Raw genomic sequence first — 14,454 nt, forward strand, 5'->3', positions numbered from 1 at the left:
TGACTAGTTTCTTGTGTATAGGATGTATAGGAAAATTTTGACCTCTAAAAATATAGACAATACACTACAATGGCCACTATAGTGTACTGTACTCCTTTATACAAAAGGGAAGATTAGGCCCTAACTGCTCTAAAAAAACTTGGACACAAATACAGTGTCAATATTAGCATCGAAACAGCTTTAGGATTTTCACTTTCATTGATATTAGCGTATATATTAGAGTCAAAAAATGATTTACTAGCATCCATTTAACTGTCGATAAAAGCATCAAGAACAGGTTGCAAAGACTCTGACAAGCATGAATAAAAGTACCAAAATATCCATCGAACAAAACTCTAATAAGTGTCGATATTATGATTGCTATTAGCACCAGCAAGTCCAAATAATTGATGTATTGGGAGAAATATCTATGAAAATATGATGGGAGTATCGACAATTTCCTTTCGACACATACTGTGATGCTTTTTCGAGTTGAAAAAAACATTTGCAATGTATTTTCCATAAAAAAAAGTGTTAAAAATGAGGTGAATAGTTGTAGTGAGCTTATATGTGTACCATATGCATTTAGATTCATAGTCTTTGAAGAGATGCATAGTTAGTATTCTTATACAAGAAATAAAGGTATAAGAGAGACCATTGATATCATTGAAAGATATTTCTATTGGTGAGGATCAAGGAAGGATGTAACTACCCTAGTTCAACAATGCTTAGCTTGTAAGAAATAGCGATAAGACACCCAGATTACTTCGACCATCACCTATACCTGATACCTGCAAGTTTTGGTTAAAAAAGTATCAATAAAAAACATTATTAAGGGTTCTATATGTACTATTGATGCCTTACTTTGGCTTCTGCACCCTCCCTTCATCCTTGCTCATATTGTGCATTCTATTTTGCATCTTTAGATCCTCATCATTGCTATAGATCCTTTGAATCTATTTCCATTTTTAAATAGTATGCATAAATCCTAGAGAAAATATTTGAGATTTATTAGGAATAATTTCCTTCTCAAAGACCCTTTATAGAAGCACTACAAAAGCTTGTCTACCCTTTAAAAAAGCCCACCATGCTAGATCTAATTGCCTTATTAACTTACTTTTGGTGTGCTATTAGCATGAAATTTTACACTAGCTTTGTGGGATTTATCTAGAAACATAATAATGTATTTAGCAACTTCACCCTTTAAATTTTCACAATAGCAGAATCATAGTTTCATTTGAAGATGACCACATAATAATAACTTTACCTTTCAATTTAAATAATCATAAGATTCCCAAGAATCATAATTTCACATCAAGATGACTACACCATGTTCCATTCCTCTTTTCCAAACTTGTTGTCAAGATATGACATGGCCAATTATTTTTCAAGGTTTACAAATGAAAAGATTTTTGACGATTCATGAGAGGTGACAAGGGTTTGATGATAGAACAGAAAGGAGGGTTGTATAACGAGATTGGATGCTAGCATCTTGTAAAAGAAGAAACTTGGCTATAGTATATGCTCTTGTTAGAAGGTAGAAGCATAACTTAGGACTCGACATGTATGTGAGTCTTTGTTTTGGCATAGAGAAACAAAACAAGGAGATGGTAAATCACAAATAAGAACTGGAATGAAGAGATTCCCATAGAATCAAATTAGCATATGAGATCCAAGTTGGACTGCATTCTATACACTATACCCATTCTTCAATGAAGGCCATACAAATCAGTACATATAAATATTGAGTGACTAGGATGGAGAAGCAAGGAGGCCCTTCGCTAAACTTTGGAGGGAAGGTTGAGTAATTCGTGAAGAAAATTGTCAAGATTAGATGAGGAAGTGCGTAAAGAGGTCCCATGGGCAAGTTGTTGAAGGTGGGAACACCTAAGTCTTAGTTGGATGCCATCCTCTCCGACCATGACATCCTTGACCATCTTTTCAACTTTCTCCCTTCCGACCACCCCATCTTCCCCACCCCTCAGCTCCCTCCCAACTCCCCACGCTTCCTCCACCAGCCTGCAGTTCATCCTCTGCTCTGCAAACTGTGGACAACACAACATTGGCTTCCCCATCCACACGCTTTCCATCACTGAATTCCACCCGCCATGTGTCACGAACGCTCCCACTGATGGATGCGCCAGCACTTCCTGCTGATCCACCCATTCGACTGTCAATCCTTGACTCGCTGTCCGAGCCTGGAACTCGCCTTGCAGCAGCATCGATGCTTGATCGTCCAGTAAACGCGGTCGAAATGACCACAGAAATGGCTGCTCGCTCGCCTCCAGGCCCATGGCGATCTCTTCTGCCTGCCTCGTAGAAAGAATCTCTCCGCTTCCGAACGAAACGTAGACGACGGAAGCTGGAGGTTTTTCGTTCAGCCAGTCCAAGGAACGCGCATCTTCCTTCCACAGATTGGCAGCCATTTTGTTTCCAGCAGGTCCTTTAGCGGGAGCTGTTATCGCAAAGAGAGGGCCGATGGGTATACTCGGCGCTTCTTGGTGCAACGCTTCGTCCACCTCGCTTTCTAATTCGTGCATTGTGTTCGTCAGCACCCACCTCGCTTTGAGCATCAGCTTCATTTGGCGCATTATAACCTGCAGAACGTCGTCGGAGAGGTCTTGAACAAGGAAAAAGGAAGGCAGATCCCTCACACGAAATATCGGTTTGAAACCGGGTAGCGTGGTGATAACTTCCTCCTGATTGAGAATGGCAGGAACGTCTGTACTTTCAAATAAGCAGAAAGAAGCAAAAGGAACGTGAGCCGAAATCACGCTCTGAAATCAGCTTTGGACAAGTAAAATTGAAACTTGAGGCGATGAACAACAAAGAACTGCAGTGCGGCGCAAACCTGGAACTGGCAAAAAGCCCTGTGAGATAAGAGACGGTATCTGGCAATAGGCTGCAAAACTGGATGCTGCGGATGTCCACAAGGCAGCTCCGGGGATGTGGAGCTGGGCAGCGACGGGGAGAGCCCAAGACATGAGCACATCAGAGACGATACAAGAAACGGGGAGGGAGAGGGATGCGAGGAGCTGTTGGAAGGGAGCAACGAGGTTCTGTTCGAAGGCGAGGACGCGCTGGACGATGTAGGAGGGGTGGCGATGGAAGTGGGGGGGAAGGCCATCGGGGAAACTGACGAGTCGAATGGATCGAGGAAGCAAGGAGGTAGTGTGGGAATTGAGGAGCCGTTGGTGATTGTATTGTGTGTTGACGAATGTAACTGTGAAGCCCTTGGAGACAAAGGCCTCAGCCAGCTGCATCATAGGCTTTATGTGCCCCTGTATTGGGTAAGGGATCAGAACCGCATGGTGTTGCTCCTCTCTCACCCCCTCCATCTTCAACAAGGTGTATACTATGAGCCCACTCGAGAGCAAATTATAAGGGGGAGGATGGCTTCAAAGCTACATAAGATATGGCTAACCTACAACATTTAACCTAACCTAACCCTACATTGTCCAACCTAATGTATACCCAATTTCACTAACCCTATCCTAAGACATAACCTAGAGGTCTGGCAGCCATAGCCAATCGCTCCTCCATTGCCATAGCCATTAAGTCCTCCATCACCATAGCCAGGCACTCCTCCCACTTTGAAAATTTTCCTTGTAGGTAAAACAATCACGGTGAGCTTTGAAAGCTTTTCTCAATATCTGTTATGCTACGCAAGCACAAAATTCAATTGCCATTTTCACCATTAGCTTCCATAGCATACGAGAGAGGCATCATCGCCAATCAACTACATTCTCATGCATAGCATTATTTGACCACAACCTCCTATTGCTAGAAAAGGAAATCGCCGAAAGACTCCAAAAGTACAATTAAAAGCACCACAATAGGGGGAGGGACTTACTGAGGAATCAAGCTGCTATAGAGACCCATCACAAAGAGATGATGGGGGTTGTTACAGAGACCCTGCTAGGTTCCCCTCATCCCAGTCATGGAGCTAGGCACAATGCTTGAATAGTATGCATGCTATGGGCATTGGATATTTGGTGATTCAACTTTGAAAATGTGGTGAGGAGGTGATGTTGAGCAATTGACCTGTGTGCAAGGTACAAATGAAGCTATGGGTGATACATCTAACCATGGAGCAATCTATGAAACCGGCTAGCAACTTAATGTGCAACATGCTAGGCATGCAATGCTAGCAGTTGCTTACAGTTTCTTGGGGTCCTACCCGAAAGGTGCAAGCTTTGGTGGGAACAAGCAACCATGGCATGTGCCTCAATCTTTTCCTTGGATTTAAGGATCATCTCCTACTTCGAATTCCCTTACGAGGCTTGAGGGACAAAGTGAGCTTTTTTTTTTTGACAATTAGGATATAGTTTCTAAACCATTAGCTAAACAAAGGTAGCAAGGTTTCAAAAGGCCAGTAAGCTAGCTAAAATTGGTTAACTAGCTAGGTTATCATTAAATAACCACCAGGTTGGTTATTTTGCAAAAGGATACTACCTCAATCAAGATTGTATCGACCTACCTAAGTTCATAATGATGCAAATGAAAATAGACTCGCATAATATTCTAGAAAAAAAGAAACATGGTGTAAAATCATGTGTATGATGTGTTATCGTACTTCTTGGGTTCGAGATGCAAGGTCTATTGATGTCCATCTTATCTTGGAAAAAAAATTATGCTGTATCAAAACAATTGCATTTTTAATCGCTTAGGTTTTCTATACTTTTCTTGTGTCATTGATGCCTAGTAGTCTCTTACACCATGGCACATCACATCCACTCTATTACTAATTGCTACTCTAGTAATATTTCTCCAAGTTCTAATAGATAACATGTTTAATGTTATACATCAAAGACATTTTATGTCTATTTCATTGGAATACACCACAGTAGCCTAAGTCACTCTCTTTATAGCTATAGCTTATCTAAGCTATGCGTCACTTTCACATTGTGTAGGCAATTACTCAAGTACGGATTGTAGTTTGTTGAACATGTAACTCCTAAGGCATTGGTGAACTTGTTGCTTGATGAATCCTCTAGTGCAAGAAAAAGTAAGATGTAAGCATGGTAGGCATCTAGATGATCTATTATTGCTATCTAGAATGCTCCCAAGATTTAATACTATAGCATACCTTCTTCTTTGCTTTGATGGCAATGCTCAAATATGTGCACCTTCTATTACCTCTTTGATTTGCTCTTTTGTGGAGAGGTGCCTTTTTTAATGTTGTTTATCCCTCTAAAATGTTGCAACTATCTCTTCCATTCTCATTTGTCTATTATACCACTAGCCCCCGCCCCCCCCTCCCTTCTCAACCTCCTCATACCTTGACCTAATTTTTTTAATCTCATATCTTGTATCCTCTCTCTAGTTTTCTTGCAAGCCATAGAAAGATACATCGTAACATAAGATATTTTATTTTAAGGACAATGAATAAAGAACATGGATCTTTTTACACGTCTATGAAGAGAGCAAATAGCCTCAATCCAAGGAAATGCATAGGAAAGGAAATGCTAGTGGATTTGAGGCTATGGATTAAGGAATTTGTTCACCTTATGTTTATGGGCCTCATTGTTGCAAGGAGTGCATAGAAAAGGATGCAACAAAATTACAAACAATGTTGGATTTATTCAAAGAGCATCAATAAATTATTTTCTAACACATCAATTTTAGGGTAAATTAGGCTATGAATATTTAAGGAACACCAATAGTAGTATCATAAATGTGAAGTATGTTTTTTAATTTAAATATAGTTTAAAAAAAGACTAGAAAAAGTTATGGAATGTGCTATCAAATGTGTGTGTGCAATTGCATCTACAGTTTCAATATATTAATGCTAGGAAACTTTAACTTTTCTTTGATACATAAATAAACTTTACCACTTATGTATGTAAACTTAATATGAAATTTGGTATTTAAATTGTCAAACACATGTGCTGGGTTACAAAAGTTTCACTAGACCACCCCAAGTTGTAAAACCATAAAAAAGTCAATGCAATTTATTTCTTGATCCATAGAGATTTCTTAAAGCTTCTTGGTATCCTTGACACATTTTTAACAAAGCACGATGTATGTTTGATAAGGTTTGATAACAATATGGACATGAATATGCTTTTTTTAAAAGTAATTATTTAGGCATTTAATCAACATGCCACATGGGTAACACTTAAAAAGCATTTAAACAACAAATTAAGAGAGGAAGTATAGCAAAGGGATTTCACCCAAAAACAAAAGACATAGAAATATATAGTAACCACGTTCCAAGTCCTATGATAATTCTTATAATTGCAATATATGGCATAGTAAACAATATGTTTGCACACGACTATGCCATCAAGGTTTGAATAAAAAATTGATAGTATTGTGGATGGGTAAAAGTGACAAGTGTACATGCTATTAGTGCTTTTTGGCGTTTTCATGCTTTGTGTTTGTTGCTAAAAAACTCTTCTACATCAACTTCCTATGAAGGCCCTTCTCCAAAAAGACAACTCCTTCCAACTATCTCAATCCAAGATGACACTATATATTCGATTAGCTATTGCTATCTCTTTATTGGTTCCACAATCTACATATTATGATCAAGGATTTAAGGGAACTTTAAGTATTTTGATATCAAGTAGTGATTTAAATCAATTTAATCGACTGTTAAAAACATGAATCATTCAAAAAATCACTCATTCAAGTCTTTTTCTCTTAGTATTGGTGGATTATGCAATGCCCATCATAAACTTTTATTGTAACCATGTGATAAAATATAGTATACCATGTAATGAAAATGAGATATTAAGTGGTATATTCTTTGTCAACTAACTATCATATTTTTTCCATAAAGTAGGTATATTTTAATGATTTAAATCATTTATATCACTCTTGGCCCTCCTAACATTCTTTTGCAACTCTAGAAATTACAAGGGTTCACTCAAACAGCTCAAAATCTACACTTACTTGTTTTGAATCCATGTGTCTTTTAGTTGACTCATTGTATTTTTTAGAGACAATTTTGGAGTCATTGCCATCCTAGCAATGAGTAATGCTACTCACATCCACTATTAAGTCTTTTTGGTTTGAACTCATTAGCATTTATTTTTCAAGTAATCATCATAAATCCATTTCATTGTATACTTTTTTGGGAGACTTTTGAAAGGTTTCAGCTCATACCAAAAACTTGAGAATGTGCTAGGGATCTTATTCCATCCCTTGCTATCAGAACAACCTTTGTCACCAAAATTGGTCACATTGTTCATCTAAATTTGATTTTAGATTAGGTTTCCAAGTTGTAGCCAAAATTTCATCTTGGATATTATCATATGGTACAAACTGGGGCAAGGCAAAAAATGTTTTGCAATAAAAGGCATTGCTTAGCTTCTCCATATCTATTATATAGTATAATATATCTAGATCCTCATGATTTATCTCATTGTGTCCAAAATGATTTTGATTCTTTAATGCTTAGTAAATATTCTTAGATATTCAACAAGGGATTCATTTGACTTGATTATCTCAAATTCTTATTTGACTGGACAAGATATGTTTGCATAATATTTCCAACATGTTCAATGAATGCAAGCCTTTCATTTCGTGCATATTATGTGTTTTTATGGTGAGAACAAATATAGTTTTTTACAATGGAGCTATTCTTTCCTATAAAGCATATGGCTGACCACATAAATGATCATCCATTGCATAGTGCTTCCAATATATCACTAAAGCAACTCGGAGTCCATGCATGCTCCATCACAAGTTGATATCTCCAGCCAGAGGACTCAAATGAGCTTCGATAGGGGAACTCAATGAAGGAATGGGTGAAAACCCAAATCTCAATGCCTCTATGGTTCCTTGGCCAGACTCCATTCCCCCACACCTTCAACCATAACCTCATGACTGATCTCCAATATTATGGGGAGGTTTTGTCAATCTGACCCCAACATGGTAAACCAATTTGCAAGGCAAAGTAGAGCGCCTAAGGAGTTTAAGGCCCTCCAACATCATATCTACCAAGAAGCATGCAGACTATTTCTATCCTCTCTGCACTGATGAATCCTACGTGATCGCATATTCAATTCTATGAAGGGGATCCATCCTTCAGTGGAACCTTCGAGCCAAGGATACCTAGCTATCAGACACAAAATCCTACAATGCAAATAAATGAACAAATGAACGTAGGGGGACACTACCACAAACAATGGCTGCTTACCCCCTCTATACCCAACTTGGGGAGGTGACACTTCCTACCCCATGGCTATACCCTATAGACCAATGCTCAACTTGAGTGTGCCTATGCCTAGGCCATCACCAGTGCAACTAGTAAGGCCAAGCCTACTATAAATGCTAGCAGTCCGAGTGGACTAGGACCCGCTAATCCCATTTTTGCACGACCAATAACTCTCTATAATCCACCTCTCGTGCCACCTAATTATGGTACAACACCTTCCCCAGTAGTAAATCCTATTGCACTATAAACGGTGCTCATTGATGAAGCCATGAGGATCCTGTGCAAACAATAGAAAGGGCAGCCATGCCAACAACCTTCACTAGAATGGGTACCAAGGAGTAAACCAGTCACCATCTCCAAACTTATTAGTAAATTCCTAGATGAAGGAGATCTAGTGTCCTACTTGGAAAGGTTTTGTAAGACCTTTGGGGACATCATTAGGAAAAAATGGAGCTCATTTTGGGGCCTTTTAGGTTAGACAAAAAATAGAGATTCTCCAATGAGAGAGAGGCCAACGTTCCATTAGAAATTCTTTTCTTTTTTCAAACAAATGGACTTCATCTCTCTAGAGAGACTCGACACACAGACATTTTGAAGTTCCCGGTCTTGTTTTTTAGTGTGTCTTAAATGCTATACCAAATCTCAAGCATTAGGGGAGAATTGGGGTCTCCAAAGGGCCCCCAATTAGTGTTTCCTAATTTCAAGGTATTAGTGAGGTATTTGAGGTGTACTAATGGGAGTGATCCTTTTTGTGGGGCAATGCCATGTTGAGGTGGAGGGTGGGCAGACCTGCAAACAGCCCCCATTGGCTACTCCTCTTACACTGGGGACCACTCAAACCATCCCCCCCCCTCAACCCATGCTTGACCCTTCTCCCATATGCACCTCCCCCAAACAAACCTACAAGTCATTCAAGAGGCAGTGGGCCCTTCTGGGCAAATTTTTCCCCCCTCTTAGCTTGTTATAGGCCTACCCTCTCCTCTTCTCTAGTCCAGCTCCATTCTCCCTCCATTTTTCAAATGTGGGAACTCATTTGGCATCTTCTCTGCCCCCTCCTACTCTAGTCCACTGTGTTTCTCCCTCTCCAGCACCTCCTGTAGTAGCTTCTCATTCTCTCTCCACTCCTAGCTATAGCACCTCCTACAACAGCAGCTGCTCATCCCTCTCTGCTCTTTCTTCCTCCATTCCTAGCTACAGTACCTCCTGTAGTGGCTGCTCATCCCCCTCTGCTCTTTCTCCCTCCATTCCTAGCTACAACACCTCCTGGAGCAGTTGCTTATCCCCCTCTACTCTTTCTCCCTCCATTCCTAGCTACAGCACCTCTTGGAGCTTCTCTCAAGCTTCAGTTGCACCCTCTATACCTTCTCCCTCTCTCTCCCTCTATCGGAGCTGTTCTTTCCCTCCAAGCTGCACTTTCTAGTCCACTTTTGCTGTTGTGACCTTTGTACAAGCATGGTGAGGAGACCATACATGTACTTTGTGTCCCACAGGAGCAAAAATGCATTGGGTGAATGGGTGCCTTGCACCTATAGCTTGAATGATTGGATAGTCATGAGAGGATCTGCCAAGGGTCCACATAAGCTTCCCAAGAGCAAAAGAGGTGATCTTTTGCATGAAAGGAAGGGCTGCATCATGAAGTTCAAGCTTGGGAAGAAAGGATTGCTTGCAAAGGTGCAACACATCTATATGGGGAAGGACATGCGCCTTCCTCCATCGAGCAATCAATCAACAATACCATCGCATTGTAAGTCTGCATTTTGTGTAAGATTTTGAAGTGTAATGAGTTAGCTTGAAATTGTATTTTGAAATAGAACCAGTGTAATGAATCAGTTTGAAATTGTATTTTGAAATAGCACTTGTGCATAGCAGGTGTATTTCCTTCAGACTTTGAGGAGTGGGAACCAGTCGAGTGCTTCTTAGGTAAGTTTACTGCCATTCATGAGGATTTAGGAAGGCAAATGCATGCTAAAGAGAAGTCCTTTACTTTGAAACAGAGAAATATCTATTGGTATAATGCCAAGTACATTACTCCAAGGATGGCATCAGGTTATGGCCATCTTCAATGTGTTGCAACACCACAAGTTGAAGACATGGATTGCGGCATGGTGGACACAAGAACAATGCAATCATACAAGGAAAAGATTGCAAAGGATGTGGGCATGGCCATGAAGTTTACATTTGGCTCTAAATGGGTAAGGTTGTCTTGGTTTATGCCTCTGCACATTTTTTCTTCTTGTTTTCATAATATCCAGATGCACAGAACAAAAACCATGTGGTCATGCAAGTGCCTACATGAGAATGCCCTTGAGGAATTGCTTGGGGTGAATTGGGGAAGCAGGTCAGGTGAACAAAAGGGTGATCTATTTCAATGCCATGTATGTAAGGACAATGCGGTTGTCAAGTACCACATCTCCCACCAAATGTTATATTTTGCTTTCCAATATAGGCACTGGAAGAAAACAGGTGGCAATTGGCTCCCCCTTGACTCTAACGATGATGATAATATAGGGTAAGTTTATGTATTGGTTCTCATTTAGGAGATGTCAAGAATGTGACTGTCATGTCAGTGGACTCTCAAGGACATGCGGGAACACCTATTGGTCATGGAGGATAACATGTTTGAGTCCTTTCACTTTACCTTAAATGGTGAAAAGTTAGGAAAGCGTTTAGAGAAGCTCGTGCATAGTGCCACTTTTATCCCTCCTGCAATATTGAAGATTGTCTAGAAAATGTGGGGTGGAACAATTGTGGATTTTGGCATTTTCCAATTAATAGTGGTGCAATTAATTTTGATGTTTTGAATGGTTTTGTTTCATGTCAATGTCAAGTTTTTCCCAAAAAATTTATAATTCTTTTTATTTTTTATATTTAGAACATTTGGGTATATATAGGTTATAAAGTTACTTTAGTTTCAAAGTTTCACTATCATAGCCATAGTTCTCCTAGCTACCAAACTACCATGGATTCTGCTAGGTCTACCTTCCATGATTTCATCTCCCGTACTCCATTAATTGATAGAGAGGAGGAGTTATTTCCAGTATTTGATAAGAGCCTAGATGTCCTAGGCACCTACTTGGGAGCCCGAGATGATTTTGAAGACGTCATCAAGTACATGCAAGACTACATCACGAGTTTTGCATATCAACTTGATGAGTCTATGAAAAGATGGTCCCAATTGATTATTTGAAGTACTTGTTCAATCAAGAACCCAGGTTTGTGAAGCATTTAGATCACTTTCAAGCCCAGCTCACACCCCTAGGGTTTAGGGAGGTGGATACTGATGACCTCCTAGCATGTGGAGTCATTAGAAGCACAGGAAATAGGTTCCTATCCTGAGAAATGACCTTTATTTTCCTTCTCCAAGAGGAACAAATGGAAGAGGAGGCCTCAAGCCCTGACCCTATCCCTTCCCTTTCCGATCCTCTTATCTCTGTAGATGAGCCTAATATCTACAACGAAGAGCCCATAGATGAAGAAGCTGAGGAGTAGGAAGCTGCATTGGCCCTGGAAGTGCTCCAACGATCTCCTGAACCCCATTCTACTTCTCAAATTCCATCCACCTCGGGCACCACCTTTGTTGTACCTGCAACAATGATATGGTTTCTTGCTGCCCTTCTTGTTGAAGGAGAACAATACCTCTTTCTTCATGACATAGAGGTTATGTTTGGTCTCCAGGAGGATGAAGCTCTTGGTATCCTGTGTGGATACGAGATGGACACGACTATGCAAGAACCTAGGTTTTTGGAGCAGATGATTCAATAGAAGAGGTTCTTGTTTTAACACTAGCCCAAATCAAAGATGCAGAGACATTAATCTACTCCGACCTACCTGATGTTCCAGAAGAAGCCTCCACATCTCACTCCAGATAGTAGGAGGCCTCTGGATCCATCCTCAATGACAAAGAGGAAGGGATTGAGCATGATGACTCCATAGTGGTAAGAAACTATGAGCTTTGAATTTCTTCTATCTTGGTATACTTTTGCTTTAATGGAATTCTAATGTCATTTAAGGTCGACCTATTCTCATCTCGGCAACACCTTGTTCACAATAGCTTCGGTCGAGATCACTCACTGGCACATTACCTTGGCCAAGCAAAAGGGCGCTTTGTGGTGATCCACAAAAAGTTTTCTCCACATGGCACTGATGACGTCCTGAAGTGCAAGGCCTTGTCAAGAGTGATTGGTCATGCTAACATCAATCACAATGCTGAAAAGGTCATTTTGGTGAAGTGCATGCTGCCCTCAATGCCTTTGGAACCAATTTTCAAGGTATGGCATTGACGACATAGCCAACAATGACAATAGCATTGACTCTCTATCAACTAGGTTTAGAGCTAGGAGTGTATTTGGGAATTCAAAGCCCGATGTTCTCAATGTTTTAGAGAAGAGAGAATGGCTCTGAAGCCTTATTGTATAGAAATTTTATTTTATATGAATACATCTATACTTTTTATAGAGTGCCCCATTTTGTGTTCTTTTACAAAATTTATTTTATATTGTCATTATATTTTGTAACTTTGATTGTTGTTGGCATTAATATTTTCATTCACTATTCTATTCAAAAGCATGCAATCAGATAAATATTTGCGCTATAATGGTCATTTCTGAGCAATCCAGTAAGAATCTCACCGTGTGGCAGAAGGCAAATGCGTTCGGCATCACGTAGGGAGCACGAAAATGGCAAAACCCACTATGATGCAATGCCAAACACATTTGCTTCTGCACCACGGTGAAAAAACATCATTTGACCACTCAAATTCACACTGAACTTGCATAAACTGATGGAAAGCATCACGTAACATGTATAATAACATGGGAACAGTAATAGAACATAAAAATATCATTTATTCGTTGGCCTCAAAGGGCAAAGATTTACAAAATGATTCAAGTTACACCAAATGAATCTAAACAACATCTAGTGACTAAGGGAGGGATCAGAGCGAATGCGTTTGGTGAGTGCAAGGTCCTTGTTCATCACTGTTACTCTTTTGGCATGGATAGCACATAAGTTCGCATCTTCAAAAAGACCTACTATCATCTGCTCTGTTTTCTCCTGAATTGCTCCCATAGTGCCTGAAGTGAAATGCACATCATTCTTGTAATGCTGTGCTATTTCACATACAACATGCTGGAAGGGTGCACGAGGAATGAGATTGTCCATAGTGGTTTGGAACTTGTGGATCTCCTGAAGTGCCTTCACTCTTGATTTTTTGTGCCTCTTAATCTTTAGGGGACCTACACTGGCCTTTGGACATGGCTCCATGGCCGCTTATCCACTTTGAACTTCTTTCGCCTCTCCTCCCTTACAACCACCTCTTTAGACTCCTCTTCCTGTGTCTACTGGGTCATTTGAGGTGGCCTCTTGCACCTAGGGGACTGCCTTTTGTCCTTGGTCTCTTTTCCTTTTCACGAGGCTGTGAGACAGCAGGCTGAGACTCTTGCTCAACTCATACTAGAGGCTCCTCGTATCTCATAATCTCAAGGTAGAGAGGGTTGATGGTGCTCTTCTGTGCGGTCTACTTGGTTGGAGGATTGGGGCCAAGGTTCATTATATCTGCGAGCCTGCCAAATACTTCCTCTTGTTGTGGCCCTTGTAATCTCTCCATCTCCTCTCTTTCCTTTCTTGCTCCCCTTGTTGGTCTAGATGCTCCACGCCAAGACCCCACAAAGGAGGGAGGGGAAATTGATCAGGATTGACTGGACTATTTTTCCCCTCTCGGGAGACCTCTCTACTTCCACGGTTAATTGTGTGGAAGGACTGAGAGGACCCTCATCGTGCTTGGATCCTTCATCGTGCTAGGATTCCTCATGGTGCTAAGATCCTTGGGATCCCCCATGAGAGTTGGATGGTGAGAACTCACGTTGCTTGGACTCCTGATGATGAGAACCGCCTTTAGATCCCTAGTGATCATTGCCCTCTTGGCCACTGGGGCTTGCAGTGTGTTCGGAGGCCACGGCGTTGTGAGGAGGACAATGGGTAGTGTCCAAATGGCATCCAGTGGGTCTAGCAGTTTGTTTAACTCATGCCATAGAAATGAGGGATTTTAGGGTTTTGAAGTGCTTTATATAGTCTTTTTTAAAGCACTTTAGGGTTTTTCTTTTAAATTGAGTTTTTTGAGTGCACCTCCTCCCCCCCAGTCTTTTGTCACCAATTTGGTAATACTTAATCTTCACCACGCTCCCTCCCAACCCACTCACCCCTCTGCCTTGCCATGTCGCACATGCAATTCTGTGATTTCCAAACAAATTTGTGAATTTTGGAATCTATAATTGACTCAAAATAGTGTTAACTTTATTCATCAAACATTT

At 40.5% G+C, this 14,454-nt stretch overlaps 1 protein-coding gene across 1 annotated transcript; it reads right to left on the reverse strand.

Annotated features, from left to right (window-relative positions):
- Positions 1 to 1,411: 1,411 nt before the first annotated feature.
- On the reverse strand, positions 1,412 to 3,337 carry LOC147885851 (7-deoxyloganetin glucosyltransferase-like). The gene is made up of 2 exons (XM_087396685.1): positions 2,831 to 3,337; positions 1,412 to 2,701 (listed from the first exon to the last, which is right to left on the reverse strand). Exons 1-2 carry the CDS (start codon positions 3,315 to 3,317, stop codon positions 1,761 to 1,763), a joined length of 1,428 nt encoding a protein of 475 aa, XP_087252811.1. The 5' UTR covers positions 3,318 to 3,337; the 3' UTR covers positions 1,412 to 1,760.
- Between the last annotated feature and the right edge of the window lie 11,117 nt (positions 3,338 to 14,454).

The sequence above is a fragment of the Dipteris shenzhenensis genome, chromosome 25 (assembly GCF_047967505.1).
Source record: "Dipteris shenzhenensis isolate YYH24624 ecotype China chromosome 25, Dip_SZ_1.0, whole genome shotgun sequence".
In the NCBI taxonomy this organism is placed as follows: Eukaryota; Viridiplantae; Streptophyta; class Polypodiopsida; order Gleicheniales; family Dipteridaceae; genus Dipteris; species Dipteris shenzhenensis.